At 42.3% G+C, this 23,865-nt stretch overlaps 1 protein-coding gene across 1 annotated transcript in view; it reads right to left on the bottom strand.

Moving 5' to 3' along the window:
- Positions 1-22,302, bottom strand: part of kcng4a (potassium voltage-gated channel, subfamily G, member 4a) — a 29,820-nt gene extending 7,518 nt beyond the window's left edge. The window contains exons 1-3 of the mRNA XM_079345662.1: positions 21,932-22,302; positions 17,760-18,516; positions 17,007-17,648 (exon numbers count right to left, since the gene is read on the bottom strand). Coding sequence (XP_079201788.1) covers positions 17,007-17,648; positions 17,760-17,867 — 750 coding nt within the window. The 5' untranslated portion in view covers positions 17,868-18,516; positions 21,932-22,302. The remainder of the gene's footprint in view (positions 1-17,006; positions 17,649-17,759; positions 18,517-21,931) is intronic.
- Between the last annotated feature and the right edge of the window lie 1,563 nt (positions 22,303-23,865).

Genomic DNA, 23,865 nt, shown 5'->3' with positions numbered 1-23,865 from the left:
CTCTTTACTCCAGCAACACACTTCCAACCCACTCACAATTGCATGAAGTTTATCACAAGAGTCGACAATATTGTGCTCAGCCTGAGCTGTAATTGCCTGTGGTGAATGGTATATGGACTTAAGCTTGTATAGCACTCAAAGGACTTTCACACCGCAGGTCACACCTTCACTCACACACACTGATGGCAGAGGCTGCTGTGTCATAAGACCATCAGAAGTACACATCTAGGGCAAGGACACATCGGACACGTGGCTGCAGCTGGGGATCGAACCCCCATGACCACTGATCCACAGCCGCCCATGCATTGTTGTGTTAGCAGGGTAATGTTAGCACACTTTAGTAAACTCGTAGTTAAAAGCATGTTGAATTCAAACAAGCAGTGAGCATGTTCTTCTTTTCTTTAGTTCTTGACTAAAACAGCTTTAATGCACAAAGAGAGGAGCCGGCCGTCCAGTCCATGTAAACCTGATGAGACAACAACACAGCCGGAAAGACTCCTCTTCTCACTCATCGTCAACAGACATGACTCAGTGAGACATGTACAGGGGATACTTGATTTCTGTTGTATTTATGTGTAAAATGTTGCACAGTCGTCCTTTAAGGATAAGGATAAGGATAATCTTTATTGATCCCCCAATGGGGGAAATTTGGTTGTTACAACAGCTCCAAAAAAAACAGGGAATATAAACAGCATCAAATAGCAAAAAGAAAAAAAGAACAGCTAAATGGATTAACTGAAAATGTTTATTTTAATTAATCCAATTTTTTAAGTGAATTAACAGTTTTGGTCATTGAAGGACAGACATGTCTAAACACTAAAATATACATCAATATGGAGACGAGATAAAAGGTGATGAAGTCTTTTGTCTGCGGATATAAAGCCATATTTCAGTCTCATTTTACTGACTTGGCCTGCAAGCTAACGTTTGACTCTGTTGGTTAATGTGTTGGTTTTCAGTCATCTCTCTGATCAAACATCTGGCATTTATTGCACAGTATCGTTTTCAGTGTGTTACATTGATGCTAGTGTTCGTGTTAAAGACTGGGCAGATGGTGAGAGAAGTAAAATTGGTGCAATATGGTATAATTCTCTTTATACACACACACACACACACACACACACACACACACACACACAGACACTGTTTGCTAAAAGAGGCAAAAAAGCCAGATCGGTATCATATGAAGCAGTTTGGTAGAAGATGAGCTCTCAGATTGTCTAAGTACCTTTTTACTCGAGCATACAAACACCTCTTTTGCCGACTGTTTTGCCAGCAACGATCAAGTCTTACATTGTTGTTGACAGACAGCCTCCAGTCTCCTGTCTGCTGGTGACCCATCATGGAGCGTTGAGACAGCTGCTGGATGACTCGACAGCAGGCCAGCAGGGTTTGAAGTGTAAATGTGTCTCCTTAGTGTCGGACAAGAGAAAGCTTCTAAAGCACTGAATTATGAATGTGTTTTTCTTTCCATATTTGTGGATCAGATAATGCTCCACATTTTACTGTCTGCAGTTGGTAAGGGTTCCCCCTCCCTCCCTTGTTCCATGTATGATATCGAGATGCCTGGGTATAGTCTTTCTCCTGCATGATAAACGGCACTGTGTTTACAATTACATTCTTAGTATCATCCCCATTGTTTCAGTCCAGCTTTAAATCTCTCTGACACATTCACAACATATCTCTGACTCTGAGGCTCTCCTCACTATGTCTTTTATATTCCTCCTCGCGCTATCCATCAAGGAAAAACTTTACCCCATGATGATTCTATAAAATACAGGTTTGGGTGGAATAAAAAAAAAAAGAAATATTCTACCCATCAATCAGTTTTACCTTGACCACACTTTGCACCACTGAATGCTGTTTCTCCCTGCTGCTGTACTGACCTTGTGCTCACTTGTGTTCGCTTCTAGAAAGAGGAGAGAAAGGAGGAGAGAGGGGACGGGAGGCACTGACAGAGACAGGAAGACAGGGAGAAAGAATGAGGGGGCGTGGTAGTTTGCAGCCCTGCTGGCCTTTACCAAGAACAATTGCACATCAAGCACCAGGTTCAACAGTCATGGGTTATTAAAGGGCCTGTATTATGTGACACATGCATCCATCATCAGGCTGTTCTCCGTGTGACCTGATAGCTGCTTGTACGCACAAATGCACACAGGTAATACTGTAAGTAATGTTGCACAAGTCATTTGAAAGAAACCTTGATGTGTATTATAATAAAAGAACAAAAAACAGACAGGAAGTCCCCCGAGACTCATTGATGTGACACTCTGGTCCAAACCATGACTAATTTTCAATGAGCAGAAGAAACCGTGACACTGAAATGCCAATATCAAGGCATGAGAGCACAGTGCTGTGTGAACACATCGGATTGAGAGGAGAAATAAAAAGACACCAGGAATGCCCCTAAAAATGACTCCAAACATCAGAATTACTTTTGTCGTTAAGATATGAAGGTACAGTGTGTGCTGCTCGAACAAAACAACAAACAGGCTGCTTAACGATGCTACATCACATGTTGTACAATAAATACTGCAAACACATATGATAACAGCCATGATGCCAATTACATGCAGTGAACTTAAAAAGTTTGATCTCAACTAAAAATACAAAGGGAACTTGAGCTTGTATCAAGCTTTTCTAGTCCTCTGACTACTCAAAGCGCTTCTAAGCCACAGGTCACAACTTCACATTCACACACTGATGGTCGAGGCTGTTAAGTGTCCCACCCAGGGACACATCGGACATGTTGCTGCAGGAGCTGGGGATTGAACCTCCAACCTTGTGGTTGAGAGACGACGACTCTACCAACCAGGTCTCTGTTGTATTTAATCACAAATTAAATACAAAAATTACTCTGTAAAGCTGCTCTTTTAATGTTTCTTGAGATAACCAACAATGAATTGGTGCCATACATAAAAGACTGATTGATAGAGATTGACTAATGTTGTTTAATATTTGCAGAATTTAGAAACTGGTATGTTTTCTCTGAAGGACTGCTCTTGTGTTTATAGATTATGTTCTCAACTGGAATTAATCCAAAGTTTGAGAAAACTTAGGTAATATAATGTTAAATTCTCTTCGATCAGAAGGCATTTTTCTGCCTAAGAACCTTTGATGAATGAGTCCCACTCAGCACCAAAAAAGTCCATGTGAGGGGGAAAGCAGAGCCCAGCGGTTTTGTCCCCATATGAGGCTGCTGCACAGGCGGCCAAGCGTCCTATCACTGACAAAAGACCAACAGCTTGTTTGTGTATGAACACTCTAATGGAGAAAAATGAAAGAGAGAATGTGGGAAGGATGGATAAAGAGAACAATGGAGAGGTGAGAATAGATGAAGCAAGAGTGGGTGGCAGAGCGATGCACAGGGAGAGAGAGGAGAGGGGGACAACAAGATCCGTTTATGAGGAGAGGATGAGGTGACAGCTAAAGTATTTGGGCCTCTCCGTAAGTCTCAATTCTATATCTGTAAAGATGCGCATACACGCATGCATGCATGCATGCACGCACACACGCGCATTAGTGAGCAGGGTTTAGTTGTCCATTTTTTTCCTTATTGTCAGGACAATTGCACTGAACATAAGTTGAATATGAAAGGCGGCATATTATCCACCTTTTCAAACAGTCCCCCTGTGCTCTAAATGAGCTGTGCTTTGGTCAAAACATAAGATGAATCAAGCACCAGAGGAGGTTTGAAACCCCGTAGAAACCAAATCTGTTTGAACGATCTGTTTGGCGTGTATGTCGCTTTAAATGCAGCGAGCCCTCCATCAAGCAGTTATCTTAAAAAGAAACAAACTCATGAACCTGCTGCTGGTCCTGCAGGCTGCATGAAGCAGTGCAGAGGCTCAGTTCAAAGGGTTTGACATCAGCTGACACAGCATATAACTGCAGTGTGAATGAGATGTTAAAACATCTGTATGTGCTGTAGTGAATACAGAGAGGGCACAACAACTGCTCATCATATGAGCCCATAGTGTGATGTGAACGTGATGTGTGTGTTTTTTTGTGTTTGTGATGCAATGTTCCCCATATTGTTCCTTCCCCTGCCCTCCCTGTGTCCTTCCTCACCTGTCCTTAAAGTGTCCTCTGTCTGCTGTCCTATGATGCACCCCATGCTGTGCATCGTTAATCTGCCAAAATGTCTTACTTCCACAGCTGCTTCTTATCACTAATTAGTGTCAGAGAGAATTTAGAGTGAGCTGTTTTGTCTGTTTGTTGCCAGACGGTCTGTTGAGACCCTGTTTGTGATTTACTTGCAGGGGTAAACAAAATTTGCACAGACTTTGGTCAACATTGATGAACAAATTGGTCACAAGGCTGAAATGTGCCACAGAGCCGAAAAGATGAAGTTCATCAGAATTGTTGCTCAATTTACTTTTATATAAAGCCTTTTTACGTAGCATAAGCTGTTTATCCAAACAGGGAGAGGATTACAGATGCAGATGAGGATTAATGAAAAAAACTCCCCCCTCATTATTTATCTTCTGTTCGCGTCATGAAAAACTCTGATTTCAGTCTCTGCCTGAAACAGTTAGTTTCAGTTGCTGTCTCTTTAAGGCCCCTCCTCCCCACTTACCCTCTTTGATTGGCCAGCTCTCTTGAAGCCCTCCAGGAGGCAGAACTCTGCGGTTTTCCAGCCGATGGCTTCTGCGTCAGCGGCCTACATAGAGGTCCGAATCTGTCTCAAGAAATTCTCACCTTTTTACCAGAGAACTATCTCGTGATTTGCAGAATGAGCCCTTTAGCGCACTCTGCAGACTTATCCTGGGAGTACTCCAACATGTTAACCTCATGATCCAAAATTTTGCTCACGCTATTTCATGGTACCCAGCTTTGTAACACCACATGTGAGTTTTAAAACTGGGGTCACCATATACATCAACCTTAATTTGGTATTTTTAATGGAAGAAGTACAATGTGAAAGTCTGAGTGAATACATTTCGATTAAGGAAAATAATCAATTAGCAACAATAACTATCCCTGTATGAAGCAAAACCAAGCAAGTGTAACACTGGCAGTGCCCATTTCATTTACAGAAATGACTGAATTAAAAAGTGCTGTTAAAAACAGAGCAACTTTTGGAACAATGCCACCATCTTGAATGTCACTTCTCCTTTACTGGCCAATCAAATACAAAAAAGGGGCGGGGCATCTCATATCAGCTTTTTCAACAACAATGTTGTGGGATAAATTAGTCAAACTCATCTTTCGAGAGCAACATATCAAGGTGTAGAGCTGCAGCTTCAGGACACAACTCCCCTACATTATTTAAATGTTGGGTTTTTTTGTGTGAAATTTCCTGGAGTAATATTCCAATTAAAACAGACTCTGGGGTGGAAGTGCTGTGAGCCAACTTTTGTAACCTAAAAACAGTAAGCAACAGTAAGAAGCGCTCTAAACTTGATGTGGTTGGGGCTCCCAGTGCCGAGAAAAGCAGTTAGTGGATGCAGGCCTTAAAAAGTCACAATGACCTCCATTGTACACAGCAGTTAAAAGTTCCCTCCCCACTCTCGACATTTGGCTTTATCTGTTCATTCTGTGTTGTTCAGTATAACCACATTCTGGCACGTACGCTGGATAGACACCTCGTACTTTACTGTTCTCTCCTATAATCCCACTTGGCAGCCATGTAGCACATCAGCCACAGAGGGAACTCATCAACAGATAGGCAGCAATAGGCATGGAATCTGTTCCACACTGATACGGTCACAGAGCACGTACATGCTCGCACACAAGAACACAAATTCAAAGCATGAGCACACAAATTAAAAATGCATTATATTCACACATTAGACATCATGAATGCTTGAATTGAGTATGGCTCAGAGCACACACAAAACTCACTGATTGTGTGAGGGTGTGTGGGATTGAGATAGAGGGTATCACTGCAACAAACTTGTAACATGTATTCTGTTAATGCAAGAACCGTTGAACATCGTTTAGTCAAAGTTCTCACGCCACATCACAGACTTGTGGAACCGGCCACATGGAGGGCGAGGAATGCTTCCTACGCTCTACCTACATTTTTCACCAGTTCTGTTTTTATTTTTTAAAAGAAGAGTTGCTGTTTATTTGGATGGATGCACTAACTGATGAGGAGACAAGCTTGGTTTGTACTTTTAATGAATCCAATCTAAGGAAACCCAGAGAGGAGGAGAGTGTGGGGAAAAAACTATGAGGCGCACTACTGTCCATAGAAACAGACTTCTCCTCATCCGACCATAAATTGGTCTCTTGGACACGTGTTAGCAAATTGCCAATCTCTAACCTTTGAAGATGAAGAAAATGGGAGCATTATTTATCCAACAACATTAAAAAAATACATAAAGCTGTCAGAACATTTGAAGGCTTTTGTCCGGTCAGTGGTGTAAGAAGGAGGAATTTCTACTTTATATATGTAAACTTCACCAAATCAAAGTGCTGGTCAGGACTTTGGTGGGGTGTCAAAAGTGCAATTGCCCAAAACCTGCAACATATCTTAATAGCTCAGCTTTTCTGTGATGTTTGCTGCCACTTTCCTAAGCCTCCTTTACTGGTGTTGTGACTAAAAATTATGAATTGATCAAAATAGCCTCTTTCATATTGTTTCAGTTCTGATAATGAGGTAATTTCCAGTTACTTCAAGGTCAGTTTGGCCTGACTCTGTGAGCACCTGCCTGCTGCGTTTGGGAGACTGAACTCCCCAGGCCTAGTGACAGAATTTAACACCTCCTTTTATTTCTGCATCTGCTTTATTTTTATTTCACATCTTTCTTTCTCTCCCTCTCTCTCTCTCCCTTCGGCCACTACCTATCTAAAGTCATATTTACTTTCCTTGACTTACAGTCACTGTGACTGACTGTCAGCCTCAGCTTCTCCCCGCTGAGTTCACAAAGTTTACAGACTCGGACACTAATTTATGCTTCATTCATGTTCGTTTAATGGAGGCAGGAATTATGAGGAGGGAATGAAACAAATGTGGCACATGAAGAATGCATTCTTAATTTGGCCTCCCTGTTGTTACACTCTCAAACGAGGCCCATGATTGATGATGGTGCTTTGTCCTCCAGCTCAGCAGATGTAGCAAGCTAACTGTGTACAGAGACACAAGACACACACACACACGGACACACACCAACTGAGTAATTCAAATCTGAACAACTGGTTCTTTGCATCTCATCTGTTAGGGTATTTTACATTTCAGGTGTGGAATTGAATCACCTCAAATAAAACTATACACCAGGGAGGCTTACAAATGTATCACCCTGAGACAGAATTCAGGATTGTTTCCTTTTTTAGTTGCACATCAGGCTGTTGGCTGGGCTGCTCGGGGCTGCAGGCGAAATTCATTCATGCTTCAAAGTACAGACTGTTTGGAAACCAAATCACAATTCGCCCTCAGAGATAATAATTCGGAAACTGTCTTTGTTGATCCACATAATGCAGCTCTGCACAGTTCAGTAACTTGTGATGGTCACGCACAACTAGAAACGCTTTGGAGATGGTATCACAGCCAACACTTTGATGTCTGCCAAATGATTTTCAGTGGAGCCGGACTCTGATGTAAATTAACAGATAAAACAACAACCTCTGTTTTAGTTTCTGTTGGGCTAAGATATAACCAGCAGAACATTATGTGCATCCTGCTTTTCTTTTTGTTCTTCAAAGTTTACACTTTATGATGTAGTCTATTGTGTCTGAACTTAAAAACCATCAAAGCTAAGTTAAAAAGTAGACTGCTCTTCTGTTTTTTGTTTTCCCTTGTTCCCTTGCAATTTAAGACCTGTGTCGACGTAAAACTTATGCCACCGTTTTTTTGCAGTTGCCATATTCAAAGGAGCAATATGTAACCCTGATACCTAGTGTTTAAAAAGGTGTACTGCAGTCCACATTTAAAACATTGAAGAGAACCGTCTCTCGCCCTCTCCTCTCAAGAGTGGATGCTCACACATGCAGGTCACCATGTGGTGGACACAGAAGCTTCAGTGTTTAGCCAGCTCTGCATGGGTCTGTAAAGCTTTCTGCGTTCTAACCTCTCTCCATGTTTCAAAAGCATCTCCAACATTGATCCTAGTTTGAGCAGGTTTCTGCTGCTGGAGCTTATTAGAAACATGTAGAGGCTTTTTAGGGGATTGAACCATTTTGTTTGCCTGATTCCATAATTTCCGATACCTGTTAGTTTTCTGTTACCGTGGGAAACCGGTCTGGGGGGGCCTTAAACTGCCTACCTTCTCTGGTCCAAACAAATCCAGACCATTCAGGAGCAGAATCTAAAGTTAGAAGGAGGACATACTGGCTGCTGTATTGTTGTCAGATAAGCCAGCACTTAAACCTAGCATAATGTCGTATACTATAGTAAGGTCTAGTTGTCATTTAAAGCAGTACATATCTTACATATTGGACCTCTAACCCATTGTATTAAAAAAAAAATCAATCTTTCTTTGTGTAAATGTTTCTTCAAAAGTATGTTTTTTTCTCTTTCTCTCTCTATATATCTATAGAAAGCCATTTCAATTGCCTGTGTGTGTCCTTGCTATAGAACAGCCTTGGCTTGAGCTTGTGCATGTACCGCACAGATTTTTCTGCTATAATGAGAAAATTGCTGCTATAAATGGTTTACCATTTCCATTAAACAGCAGAGAGTGACCAAATACAAGGCCTAATGCCTTGAAGCTACAAGCTTAAAAATGATCCACTTAACCAGAAAATGACCTGGGAAAGTTTAGGATTTATAAAGAATGAGTTATTAATTATTCTATTACTAATGAAAAAACTTTTAAATTTCATGTAATTTACACTGATGGTGATTAGTTCCCAGTTATATATAAAGCTGCAGTAATGATACTCCATCAATGCTCTGCCGCTGAACATTTACCCTTTCACAGATTACATTTGGTAACACACAGAGCCCTTTAAAATGCCACTGGTTTTCTGTGTTCTTCATACAGCCACCTGTCATGCAGAAACATCATGATCATCATTCTCGCCGGCGATCTGGTCTTTGGCCAACAAGACACAATGTCCCTGAGTGAGAATCCATCGCTCTTCTCCCACGTGCATGGTGGCAGGGCCAACGGTTACAGAAGGAGGGGTTCATGTGAAAAACAAAGATTTATGTTTGAGCCTCTGAAGGAAACAAAAACAAGCCTGAAGGAAGTGAAGTTGAGTCAATGTGAACACGGAGCTAAAAACAACAAATCCAGAGGGAGTTAGACTTCACTCTCTTTTTAGGAGCTCATCATATATGGGTGCATTTGTATACAAACCAGAGAGTGTACAGAGTCTATACATACGGTATGCAGAGTTTGAGCTCTGGTGATGTTGATGTGTCTCACTCCGTCTCCAAACAGCTCCTCTGGGAGAGCAGATAACGGACAGGAGAGAAAGCCCTCCCGACTGGTTTAGTGTTTACGTCCTCCCCTCTTACTCTGTTTTTCTTATTATCTCCAACTTCTCAGAGACTCCTCTCTCCCCTCCCTCCTTTTCTAATACATAATGAATCTTCCCTTCATACGTCAGAGGACACATTATCTCTGGCCCACTCCTCCCCCTCCATTTTTTCTGTCTCAATAAACTAAGAAATCGCTCGCCCATGTGTCCTCTGCATAATCACATACCCAAACACTTTTGATGGTTCAATAAGATTATCGACAAGTCTCTGCTTGTGAAGGAGTGGAGAGTCAATCAGAAGCTGAAGCTAGAGTTGTGCCTCTCCTGTGCCTCTCTCTCTCTCTCTCTCTCTTACTCACTCGCTCTCTCAGGATACTTGTGATGGATGCCGTGGGACATAATTATCGAACAGCGAATCCCGCTCCAATTTATGGTATAAAGGATATAAAATGGCCACTTCAATTGCTCCTCAGGCCAGAAAGCAATCGAATTAGCAAAAGGAGAGCAAATCTGAGGAGGCTGCCTGAAAAAACTCCATCACTCAGTGAGAATATTAAAGACATGACTCGAGCTGTACTCTCTCTCTCTCTCTCTCTCTCTCTCTCTCTCTCTCTCTCTCTCTCTCTCTCTCTCTGTCTCTCAGCATTAAAACACTCTGAAGTAGAAGCATTAAATAAATGAAAATAACTGTAGAGAAAGACTCAGAAAGATATGCAAAGAAAGAGAGAGTCTTGGATGTTAGACATTTGAAGGGAGGTAAAGTATTAACTCAGGTTCGGGAGCAGGACCACGTCTAAACCACACCTCCAATCACAAGACAAGCCTACTTATACTAAGTCATCCTACTCCACACCATCTGTCTCAGTTCTTCGACGACCCATCCTCCCTTCCCTTTTCTCATCCATTCAACCTCTTTACTCATTCCTCTCTTGTTCATCAATTCAGTCTGGGGGCAATGATCAGCTCGGGCAGAACCCCCACACTCAGTCTCACTCTGCCCTGCAGCCTACCGACAACGTCCTCCTCCATCATAATCGTTACCTTAACATATGTTCATCTGTCTCATTGTTCATACGATGTGTCATTAAATATCGTATCTTCAACATCATGGCTGCTCCTTGCTTGTGAAACAAGATAACTCAGGCAGGTTATCGATGTGTGCTGAATCCTGCTGCTTTCCAGAGAGAGAGAGAGAGAGAGATTCGACTCGCTCTGCTCTGTCCAATACAAACACCGCTGATATCTTTCTGGAGATTACTGGGGTCAGTGCTGGGTTAGGACAGCAGAATAAATTCAAATTCATCTCATGAACTACTTAGTATGTCCACTGCACTGCCAAAGCACATGCACCCACCAGAGAGGACTTACGTTTGGCAGCAAAGACAAGACACACAGAGAGAGAGAGAGAGAGAGAGAGAGAGAGAGAGAGAGAGAGAGAGAGAGAGAGAGAGAGAGAGCTCTGGACTATAGGTTGACATTCAGAGTTTGAGCAAGGTCACGGCTGTCCTGGTCATGGCTGTGCATCTACTGGTCTCACTATTCGATTACGATTATGCTGTCAATGATTCGATTCGATCACATTACAACAAGAAGCATCCTGATGCATTCTTACTTCTCTTTATTACAGCAACTGTTTGATGAATAAAGACAAGCAGTCAGATAAATATAAACTACTTTTTCGTTTTTAAGAAAGCCCTTCAGAGATCAACATTGAAAACCAAATAAAAGAATAAGTTAAGTGTAGGTAATAATTATAAGTCACAGTGTTCAGTTTTTTGTCTTTATGTCACAGACGTTTGGATTTCAGACATTTGATTTGTGTTAAGTTGGGGGAGTAATTCTGGGTTAAGTGTCTTGCCCAAGGACCCATCGGATATAATGCTGCAGGAGCTGGGAATCGAACCCCCAACCTCCCACACAAGAGACTACTAGTCATTACTACTACAAATTGAGCTGAAGCCGCCCCTGAGCACTCATTCAGCAAGTTTAAAAAACCTTTGGGACATTACTCTCTCACTGCGGCTGCTGACAGTGAAAACATGAAGCATAACTCTGACCAAGGATCAATAATAGCGATAAATAAGAACATAGATTTCAGTGATAACTTCTCCGTTTATTGTCAGAAATCAGTAATAAATAAGGAATACAATTTGTAATAATTAATGATACACATTTTGGGACTTAAACTCATCGCTGGGACTCGTCTGTCATCGTCATGAGGACATGGACAATATACCGTCACTAACATGGACAATTTTTTATTCTTTATGAAAACAGCTTCTAGATTTCTATAAATATGAACTTTATTGGAGTTCTGTGTTGACGCCTGTCGATGCTCATGTTCGTATGGGAGCCATCGAGTCATACGCTTCTCTCTCGCTCGTAAAAAGTGTATGATATATTGGTCGGATGGTTAACATTGGCCATGCACAACTTTTCCCAATGCATTATGGGATACAATGAGTAGGCTATAGAGTATGCTCACTCAGGATGTGGACACCTCTACAAAATGGCATGCACACTATATAGTGCACAATACATTTTCTCCTCTTATCTTATCTCTCTTTGTTTAACCCTCAGGAAAAGCTGAGCTGCTTTACAGACTCATCATCAGAACAAACCAGGAATTTATTCAACTTCTTCTGCGTTCATGTTGGTCTACTCTGGCTCCAAGTATTAGCATTGAAATGGCCATTTTGGAAATGCAATGTGCAGGTAAATACTGAAAGAGACAAGGTAAGCACACTTTCGAAATACTCAAATATGTCCTTAAAGATAAAGAACACCGAATCCTAACTTCAAACACGGAGGCGGTCATACACATGGACGATTTAATGCTTCTATCAGGTGGTTCTTAAAATCCACAGGCATTCTGACGCCTTGATTTTATATCAATATTTCATGCATCTATTTGCATTTCTGAAACCCATGAGGGAAGGCTGTGCTTACCGTCAAAATGCTGCAACTGTACACAGCCTGAGGGAATAACAATAGTGGCTGCAGATTTAAATTGAGAGTTTTTATCATAAAGAGCAGAGCACTTACATACAGCAGAGCGATACACACCCGCTGCAGAGTATGGAGGAGTGATGGAGCAGTTATTATCAGTGGGCCTGAAACTGAGCTGTGAGATAAAGGCCCCTCCCAGAGCGTTTAGTTCACAGTGATGTGCTGTTTGATAGAGGGGACAACTGAGGACTTGTGGAAATACATTACATCCTGATAGGCATAATGGAAAAAATAAAGTAATTTTTATCTCTTTTTTTTTTCTCACCAGAAACTCATTCTCATCCATTCTTGCTTTTTAATTCACTCCCTAAAGCATGTTTTTCACTCCATCTCTCATTTGCTCTCTTCCCCTCACAGATATATCCTTTATTTGTCCTCCCTTTCCATCTTCTTCTTGCTTTATCTTTCCTTTCACACCCCTCGCCCAAACTGAGGAAGGCAGAGAGGCAGGGTGAATGATGATTGGACGAGGGAATTTTGGCCCACTCCAGCACAAAGCAGACAGGGACAGAGACAAACAGCAGGGCCATGTAAATTAAAGATGACAGCAGTCCTGCTGCTCATGCTCAGGAACTGTGAGGCTTGAGTTCACCGGTCAAACACACAAGAATAGTTTGAAACTCAGGAGCATGCAGAGGGAAAACACGAGGACAGCAGATGGATTTGTTTACTTTTGCGGGCAGCTGACCTTCTATTTCCAAGAAGGAGCATTGACATGCAAAGAGATGCTTGGATGAACACAAACACCTAATATGTCCTTCTGATCCACAGTGTCCTCACAAGGAAGAGACACAAACATGAAAATAAACATACCCACCTGCACACATTCTTTATGTATAGCACAGGAAGTAGGGCTGATTGATATGTGTAAACATACTGGAATTATTTTTCTTTTTGCAATGTTTATTGTAATTAAAAAGAGGATATTAAACCAGATAAGTCAAATGTATGTTTCTGTGCATCATTTAAATCAAACAAAAGGATACTTTATAAATGTATCCTTTTCTTATATCAAATCTTAGCCACCTCCTAATCTCATCACAAACTGGATCCAGCCCTCTGACCACAGATGGTGATATATGACAGATTTTTTCAAAGATTAGTCCTGGAAACAGGTGCTGCATGTCAACAGGTAAGACAGGGAACTGCTTGGGACCTCAGACCAGGAGGGGGTCCATCAGGGCTCACAAACTCAAACCAATTCAGTGGCCCAAAATATACAAATCTTGTAACAACAGTAGGAAACATACCCTACTAAGCATTACGGACATTTATGCTGTACAAACCAAAGTTTGTAGATTCACCACTTGAAGAAACCTGCAGGTTTTGGTTTGCATCAAACCAGTAAAGTCTTCAATGCCTCAACACTATTGTGCATGCGCTCATCGAAATTGTGATGGAAAAAGATATATTGTTCAGCACAAACAGGCAGTTTAATACACACAAACACAATATCCATGCAAGCCACCATGTCCTCACAAGGCTTGGATATATCACACAGAACTAGCTGCATGAACACAGAAACACACAGCAGTATGAAGTTTCACAAAACCTAGTTTTCCCTGAAACACTCTGCTGCCAGGGATCAATACAGTGTGATAATGGCAACTTGGTGTGTGTGTTTGTGTGTTTGTTTGTGTGTGTGTGTGTGTGTGTGTGTGTGTGTGTGTGTGTGTGTGTGTGTGTGTGTGTGTGTGTGTGTGTGTGTGTGTGTGTGTGTGACCCTGAGGGAGGACAGCTTGTCTCCAGTGGACTTGCACCTTCTTTGCACCTATGAAGACCGGATAGATTTACAAGCAGGGAAGCCCAATTTCCTGTTCAGATCACAACTGAAATTGTAAAGCTATACATCAGGAGGAAATACAATCTTTCAGCGTCCTGCAACCCTCGTCCTCTGCCTCTGCAGCACAGAAATGTGCTGTGAAATGTCTTGTGAATGCTGCTATCTGATTCTTTTGTTGAGAACTGTGTCACTGCTGTTAAAGAATGAAAAATGTAACCCCACAGTATCTGGCTTCTTTGTGTTTGTTTTCCTATAGGCTACATCTTATAGATATGCTTTTAAAGGACTGTGAAACCGTCACAGAGTCATACAAGACTAAAGCACTTATTGAATCAGACCCAGGGATTCTTTCCAGTCCTGTCCATCTGTGTTCCTTTGACTTTCTACTGACGACTGGACTCCTGACAGGGCTCTTAAAATCCTCTCTTCAGCCTGAACAACTCATCAGGAATTCAGGGACCATCGCTCTCCTCCACCTCCTAAATTCTCCACTATCACACCCTCCTGCACACGGTCATTTGGCTGCCTGTAACTGCTCCTATCAAAATCAATGCAGGGGTGCCGCTGCAGCTGTTCGACAGCTGCTGAGAAGTCCTCATGCAGCAACCACTCTCTCTTTGCATACAGAGCTCACACACTGTACATGCATTCCATTTCTAATTCAAGAGCAACCGATCATAAGCCAACAGAGGATACGCTGCAGCAAGATTTTAGTTAAGAAGGGAGAACACACTCAAGAGCAAAAGGGTGCAAAATTCAGTGAGAGTCATATCAGTTACAGTGGATGAGTTCATTACTATTGTATGTGCATGTGACTGTCAGTGTGTGTGTGTGTGTGTGTGTGTGTGTGTGTGTGTGTGTGTGTGTGTGTGTGCGTGTTTGTGTCTGTGTGCAAGCATCTGCGTGCTATACGCCTGCAAATTATTGCAACTGGAAGTGTGTCTGCTGGTGCTGTCATGTTTTTAGTCTTTTGTGTGAAATACAGTAAGCCCATTTCATTATCCCCCAGTGTTTACTGACAGATAGTGGACAGGCCTCAGTGAGCAGCTCTGACTTCATTATCCCACGCTGCTATGGGTAGATACAGATCACAGGACATGAAAGGCTAAGACATACACACACAGCAGCATCCCACAGAGATGTTTAAGAGGGTGTGACGACAAGGAGTTTTACATTTGAGCAGACTGAAGCCCAGCTTTTTGGAGCATCACAATTCCTTAGTTGGTCAGAGACTAATAAAAAAAGGCTCTCACAAATATTTTTTCACACTTGTTCAGACTAACATACTGACATCATCAGTGAAAGTCAATGTTTTTTTTTTTTAGAAACCACTGTCCAATAAGCATCAAGTGGGAATTCACATCACTCCTATAATGGCTTCTCTGCACTGTCTTACTATAAAATGTATAATATAATTGAAAAGTCATCTTTTCACCTTCAAAGATCTTAATGACCAAACACCATAAACTTAAAGAGCTCAAAAGCATAGTGGCTTACTTCCCCTCATGAACATATCACTATAAAAGCCGACGTGGGGAACGAGTGCTTTACCATAGTGCTTTGTTTTTTTACGTCTTTAATCAGATATAACAGTGGATACATTTATAAACCCGGGGGGCGAGAGAGGGTGGGTTATGACATGTAAGAAAGGAGCCACAGGCCAAACTCAAAACCCGGACCACCCACTCCAAAGACAACAGCCTCAGTACATGGAGCATGCAAACTAACCACAAGGCCGACAGATGCACCCACAAGGTATCATTAGTCGAACATTCTCAGTCCCCCACCCCACTGCATTGTCATTATGTTGATATGTATTCAGTTGACTATCATTTTTGTTGTTCCATGCATGCACTTTTCCCATTTTTTTCTGGTGTTATATCCAGCTCCTGAGCTCTCTTAGGCCCAAACAACTAATCCCCCCCCCTTCCTATCCTAACCTTCTTTCTGCATCGTGTCCCAGCTCCCCCATCCCATTTTCAAGCCCAGTGCAGTTTAGCAGATGGCTGTTGTGTCATGAGGCCGGGTCTGTCGAAGATTTCTGCCTGTTAAAAGGAAGACATAGTTTGTCTTGCCACGCTATGACGGATTAAGCTGGGCTCTTGTAATGTAGCAATGAGTAAAGTTTTTTACCTGTTTTTTGTAAACATAAGGATGAGCATGGTCTATTTACCTGTGTAATGTTAACGGACAAAGAGTAAGGTCCTCTACCTGCTTTTTGTAAAGTGTCTTGAGATAACGCTTATTATGAATTGATGCGAAACAAATAAAGATTGATTGATTGAGATCGAGCCATGAATCTGTTTTATTTATTGTGACTGTGTAGCTGTTTATTTTCCATCTCTCTTCCTTTAAGCCCAACTTAATCTCAGCAGATGGCTGCTCGATATGAGTCTGGTTCTGCTCAAAGTTTCTGCTTGTTAAAAGGCAGTTTGTACTTCCAATGTTGCTTGTTCAATGTTGCCAAGTGCTCGGTTTATGATGGATTAATGTTGTGTCTCCATAAATAACAAAAGCAAGTGTACAATCTGGATTTGCTTTTTCTGACAAGTGCCTTGAGATTGACTGTTTGCAATACAAATGACAATGCTTGTATTGATTGACTGTTTTTTTGAGAAGGGAACAACTGTAGAAGAGGCTGCACTAATCACTCACACCCATCACGATAAATCTAACTGACAGACAGGGTCGCTGTAGGCATTTTAAGGCAAACCTTGAATTGATGGTGCCTGTTCAAGTATAAGTGATATTTCTGATTAATTGCTATTAGTTTGGCTTTGGTCAAGGGCCCTGTGCTGTTAACTGCACCATTCACAGCATGCAAATCCTCGGGTTCACTCACCCTTTCTTCTTCCTCTCTCAGGTCTGGCATGGTGCTGATACACAAGCTAACAACGGTGACTGCAACCATGATCACTGACATGCAGGCGAATATCTTTCCTGGTAGGCCAGACTGTGGATTCTCCACTGTATCTCTCAGCCAGTTCATCACCTTTCGATACCTGGTTTCTTCCAGAGGTACACGCTGCATGGCGTTTCTCTGCCTGCACTCCTCTTCGCGCCGTTCCAGCTCATTCACCTCCTCTATGCGTGTGTACATCTTCCTCTTACAGCAGCGCTCCATGTACGTCATCTCCACCCCCCAGTATGTCAGCTCGTCATGCAGAGAGAGAACGCACATCTCCCGCAGCAGGCGCAGTTTCCCAGCTGCCAGGAAGTTGAGGATGACCCTGAAGGCAGACGGCGAGCGGTCGAAAAAGAACTCCTTGCGTGCTTCGTCATAGTCGTCACAGACTCTGGCGATGTCCTCAGGTGACCGGCAGCCACAGAGACGGCCAAGGCGTGTGAGGGGAAACTGCTCCAAGGTGCTCCAAGGGAAGGTGTAGCGGTTTCCCCCGACGTTGATCAAAGCCAACAGAGCATGATCGATGGACACCAAGTCCTCCGGCCGACGGATGAACTGGGCCCTCTTGTAATACGCACCCTGGAGAGTGAACATTAAAAAACTTTAATGCTTCTAAATGTCAAAAATCTGCCATTAGTCCAAGCTGTGTACCACGTCTAATTTGAACGATAATAATGGAAAGATTCATACCTTGATGGTCTCAGTCTCAGGTATCTCTGTGAAGATTCGGTCAAGACTGCTGTCATCGCTGACGGACAGATTGCTGAAGTCATGGTTGGCGTTGCTGATGATGGGCATGGCAGCATCTGGAAAGCTGTCTGCTCCAGACTGGGCAGCTCAGAACAGGTTATAAAGATAGAAAATGTCTGTGGATTGCACACAGCTAAACTTTCCAGACTGAGGACAAAGCAGTACTTTCTTATCGCAGTGTCCAACAACTTCTGTTAAAACCTCCACATGAGAAAAGCTTTCCTTCCACAGTCCAGGTCTATTATAGACTAGCTGAGCATAAATATGGCTGTAGTTTTCAGTCTTTTTGCTCTCAGAAATCCTCATATCAGTCTTCTTCACAGCGACAAAAGACCTATGGCTTTGGATTCTAACCAGCACAGCAAAAAAGCCAGAAAGAAGAAAAATGGAAATGACAGTAAACCTCTTGTCACATACGCATGTGGGTGAGTTTTGACATTGCCGTCAAATGTCCACAACGGACTCATTAACCATATCAGGATTTGGGACAGATCAATAGATATTCCCAGTCTGAAGAAATAATATGGAAAAGGAAAGCCTGAATAGAGAGAGTGATAAAGGATTGATCAGCGACTGATGACTGCAGAGGAGGAGCTGGATGACTCAAGGAGCCAAATCTGTAGCGCTGATGTGTCCGGGGACTGAGGGGGATCCTCTGAGTCTATGCAGCAGGATTAGACCGGGCATCATCCAGGCACTGAGAAGAGAGAAAGAGAGAGAGGGAGGGAAATATTAGAACAAAACTAGGATAGGCCAAGATTAAGGTAGGGATGTTACAATAGAGCAGAAATTGGAAAGAGAATACATAAGAAATGGTGTGAATACAGAAGAGGTAAGGGGGAATTGGAAAGTACACCTTAATAAGACCGCAGTGCTGTAGGCTCCACGAACCTCATTTGACTTCTTTTTGTAATAAGAACAGACAGAAACATAAGCTCTGCTGAGCTCTGAGCTGGTCAGTGTAGGACTGGAGCAGATATCAGAGGACTTCACACACTGATAAACATCCAATAAGAACAATTTCTGGTCTCTAACATGTTAAAGTGTGATCATCTCAAAAGCTGAGAGTAACTCATCCACACAACTGTGCAGGTTAAAGAAGCGGAGTCATGTGACTTTGTCAAAGTTCAGGAGTAATGCTGCATTCATGTGCTCCTCGGACGATGCCGATTTCCGATCAGGAAAAGTATTTTTTTCCGACTCCAGTGTGTTGACGGGATTTCAGTTCCACAAGTCATATTGTTGTAACAATATCAACAAATATCATGGAAGACATGTGAACGTCTCTGCAACAGGTTGCGTTTCAGCAAAAACTTGATGTGCAATGCGTGAATTAATAAAAAGAACTTCAACATTATGACAGCATGTTTTGCTCCCCATGTGATGAAGATTATGACATCAAGTCGGTAAGTCGGGAACCTATTTCTCTTCAGGGTTTCCAGGATTTCCATTTTACAAATCAGAAACTTGTTTTTCCGATGGGTCCGACACCACATGAATGCGCCATATGTCCAGAGATGGATTGGGCCCTTCTTGAGATCTGATTGGCCACCATATGTGCCACCCAAAACTCCTAAAATATGATTATACATTTGCATTGTCAGAGACGAAAGAGAGAGCGGGAACTCCTCAGGCTGTTAGTACTTTGTTACAGTAGCACTTTAAATAGTAAATCAATACTGTGCACATCTATTTCACAAGACAACTTTGTAGAACAGGAATGATCAATAATAAATACAATAAACATTTCCTGACTCTCTTCAGCTGTCCTTTCCAATAAAGTCAGAAAGGCCCAAAAGTAAAGTTGGATTACCCACCTAGCCCCCAACATGCTTTTGTATTCTGAGTGCATACATGTCTTTTATTTGTTCCTTATGTTTATAAGTGATGTAAGATGTGATAATGCTCTGTCTATTCTAATAATAATAATAACAATGCACACTCGGTTGGTTTACTCAGTACAGGTGATGGAGATTTCAAGAATTAAGCGCAGAAAGAACATTCAGGTCTGTGGAGTTATTCACACTCGGAGAAAGTTATTGGTTGTTTTGGATGGGCAGCGCTCCCAGTAACAGACACTGAATCACTGCCTCCTAAATGTTTTTCTTGGCTATACTATCACCTCAAAACTTATTGGCACAGTTTCTTGTTGCGGCTGCCCAGAATGCTTTCATACGAGCCTGAAATAGTTACTGTTTATTTCTATGGTGTTCCGTAATCAAATTATCTGATCTCACTGCTGCTGCATCTAACCTGCAGTTTGACTTTATCTTCTGCTGCAGACTTACCTTCGCATGCTCCAGACAAATACTGGAAACTTTTTCACTCAGAACATTTTGACGGCTTTTCGCTGTCATGAGGAGATAAACCACTGCATAACTAAAGGTTAATTAAGCTTACCATGCTAACACATGCACCTGCTTTGCTGATCTGACATATCAAACTGTGTGCAGTGAAAAGGGTACACATGTTTACCAGTGACAGACAACAGCACATTGAACCAGCACCAAGACTTTTTGAGCGAAATGCCACTCTGTAAAAGCGAAGGATAGGTGAATCGCTTTTGGTCACAAATGATGAAAGAACAAGGCTTAGGCATAAACAGCTGGACTCGTCCTCTGGGACTCATTGTTCTGCTGCTCCGTGCATCCAGCTACTAACAAAAAGCTGACTTACATTTTGGGTGAATGCCCTGCCGATTTCTCCTGCCAGCTTTTGTTGTGAATTTAAAGCTGCAATAGATTTCCTACACCTTGTAGTGCAATTCAGGTGAGCAAGGATCTGCAAGGGCAAATCAGGTCTTTTCTAAATGCATGAGTATGTAAGTTTCCTTGCACTTATTCATACATCACTCATCAGTCACTGTGACTCGCACTGACTGGAGGTACAGCACTTCTATTCTGCTGACTACAGCCTTTATACAATAGCATTATCATCACACTTGAAATTGTTCTTCTGGGTCTTTACAGTAACCACAGCCTAATTAAATGTGTGACTGAACAGCACAGACAGCTTGAAGCATATAGGATCGCATCAACATGCATCACTAATACAGATCCAGGAGGATCCGATCCTGTACTGGAGGAACCAATAAATCACTTCTGTCAGCATGCTGGGGTTTCATTTCCACCTCACAGAGGGAGGAGCGTGTGATAAACTATTTATTAATCGATTTGTATTCCCTGTGGATGTGGCTGGTGTTTCTTGGTGGAAAGTTAATTGAAGTAGGTGTTTTTTTTAGCAGCTCACTGGTGTTCTCTGCTTCGCTGGACCCCACTCTGGTTCTCCACAGGGCAAACATGACAGACAGGAGAGAGAGGATGTCTGCAGAAGCTGGAAGTAAACTGTTTTCTTTTCATCTGGAGTTTGATCACACATGAAGGTTGTTGTTTTTTTCAGAATCATTTTTAGTGAAAATTGATAAAGTTGATTTAAATTGTATCAAATTTAATTTAAGTCCTTCACAAACACGGCTGAGAACATGAAAAGCAAACCAATAAATGTTTTCCTTTCTTAATTCATTTTTGATTACATTGGGATGTTTTGTTTGACATGCTGATACTGTATTCAGCATACACTCAGAGAGCTTATATTATATTTATGGACAAGTCGAGAGTGACTGTATTCGCCAGGACCGGGTGGAGGGACTCGAGTTGTTCTCTTGCTCTCCAGCTCACCAACTTGCCACAGCGCGCGCACACGCGCGGGTTACCAGTACTTGTTAAGCACCCTCAACTAGCTTCCTCTAAATAGGCTTGATTAATAAAGGGTATTGATTAAGTGTCCATTACCAAATCGTGTAATGATGTGGTGGAGAGATAACCTGTAATGAGACGCGTCAGCTCAAATCTTTTCTCTCGCAAAGTCACACATCAGTACAAGGTTATAATTGTTTTAAATGTCAGAAATTATGTTTTTAACTTTCTGAATCACTGATTTATAACCATTATAGTTTAAATGTTTCTCACACAGTATGTTGTAGTGTTTGCAGCATCAGATCCACCAGCATCCTTCCTAAAAGTATCCTGTGACAACAATATAACTTCATACAAAAAAATTGCAACAAAGACGAACCCCGCCGGCGTCAGTATAACTTAAGAGGTGCAGCTTACCATACGGGTCCCCCTACTCCTCGCCACAGCACCAAATGGTGACAAATTCCGCTGGCGTCTTGCACTCCCTCAGATCATTCAACACCAAATCCGGCGGTCAACTATTGCCAATCGCCACATGGTGTTATTACAGGGATGCATCTCCTGCGTCCGCATCATCCCAGTCCGTAGAAGGCGCGCAGAGAGTCTGAGCCTACTAGTGATGGAGGCGGGTGACGGTTTGGTGCGCTGAAAGTGTCCCGTTACAGCTCAGTTAGAGTGCTGCGGCTGCAGGAGGAGGAGCAGGAGAGGGGGGAGTCAGAGCCGAGGTGCGCAACAGAGAAGACTACCGGTACTCAAGTTCAAGTTTACGCGTGAAGGTATACACACGCGCAATGATGACGAGGAGTAAATGACAGATAGATTACATTTTACCAGAACTACATGTGCTGTCTGGCTGATAGAACACACTCCCATTTCATCCTCTGCGATAATATGAATTTCAAGGACACTGAGGAGACGCTCTCATCTATGTTTCCTACCGTTAACGCTTCACTCGCAACAGGGGGCGCGGTTACCTCCCAAATTACCTTTCCTAAAGGCTGTGTCTGGGTCTGCAGGGAGGAACCTGAGTCGATTCTCACATACAGTTTGACAAGGATGTCAATACGATTTTAAAACGAGCAGCGTGGAACAGGATACAAAAGATAGATCCATATATGCCCAGTGGTCTGATCATTTCTGTTGCCCATAAAGGTGACTGTGTTTGGGAACATGGATGCAAAGAGCCAAAAAATGTAAATCAGCTGAAGAAATCAAGGATGTGAGAGGACCTGACCATTGAGCTTGAAGCACTTTTAATAAAATGTGCTATTTTAAATAATGAAATAGTAGCTAAAGGAAGAATGTGCAACATTTTACACATAAATACAGATGAAATCAATCTCCTCTGTAAATGTCTCTGAATCTCCTGACTGTGATGAGTGAGAAGCTTGAGTCACTCCAGCTGTGTTGTTTCAGGAGCTATGTTAACATGTTTACATGGACTGAACGGCCTTGCATATTAAGCTGTTTTAGTGAACAAAATAAGAATATCATTGCTTATTTGGATGATCAAAGAGATGCACATTATTCCTTTATTGTTTGTTTTTATAAAAATATAATGAGAAAGCACATTCAGATTCAATTCAAAAGCAGTGTCATGCAAAGCCCTTGTAGGATCAGCCTGATGTGCAGGACATTGAAATGAAGACAAAATGAAAACCAAGGATGCCTGAGACAATAGAAGTAGGAAGGGCAGTGATAAATCTCTGTGACACCCAACAGCTGGTCAAACTAGTTGCTGTTTTTCCAAGTAAACAGGCCTCTGTGTTCAGCCCCGACTTTGAACACCATGACTGGCCCATTTCAACACCTGCTTTACATCATACCTACCTTTGCAAGGCTGGAACTGAACCGTTCACCATGCAGGGGAAAGTTCTCTGAAAAACTGTCATTATGCTTGCAGATTTGTCTGCGTCGCTGGCCTCTTGCATCCACTTTGTCCTTGAGAGGCAGCTCATTAGGTTGCCTGCGCCTGAGGGAGGGAACTGCTAAAACAAGCAAACACTTTGTCCAGGTCCTTATGGCTGCTAACGGAGCAGACAACACATTAGTGAGGGGAGAGATGGAAACTGAAGAGGTGGGGGTCACAGTGTGTGTGTGTGCTGAGAACGTACATGTTCTGCTTATTGAATCCCTCCATCACTATTCATTAACCTGCAGTGCAGCATAAGCCCGGGGCTGGTTAGTGTATGCAACATGAGACTGATCACACAAGCTGCCTATTAGTTTTCACTCTTTTTTTTTTTTTCTTTTCACAAAGGAGACAACGTTTCAGTCACAGCTGAATGGATTATGTGCTCTGCAATCTGCTTTACTGAGACAGTAATGCAATATGCCTTTTTAATTCTGTC

Source organism: Symphodus melops, assembly GCF_947650265.1.
Source record: "Symphodus melops genome assembly, chromosome: 6".
NCBI classification, from domain to species: domain Eukaryota; kingdom Metazoa; phylum Chordata; class Actinopteri; order Labriformes; family Labridae; genus Symphodus; species Symphodus melops.
This window is presented reverse-complemented; position numbering and strand designations above follow the sequence as displayed.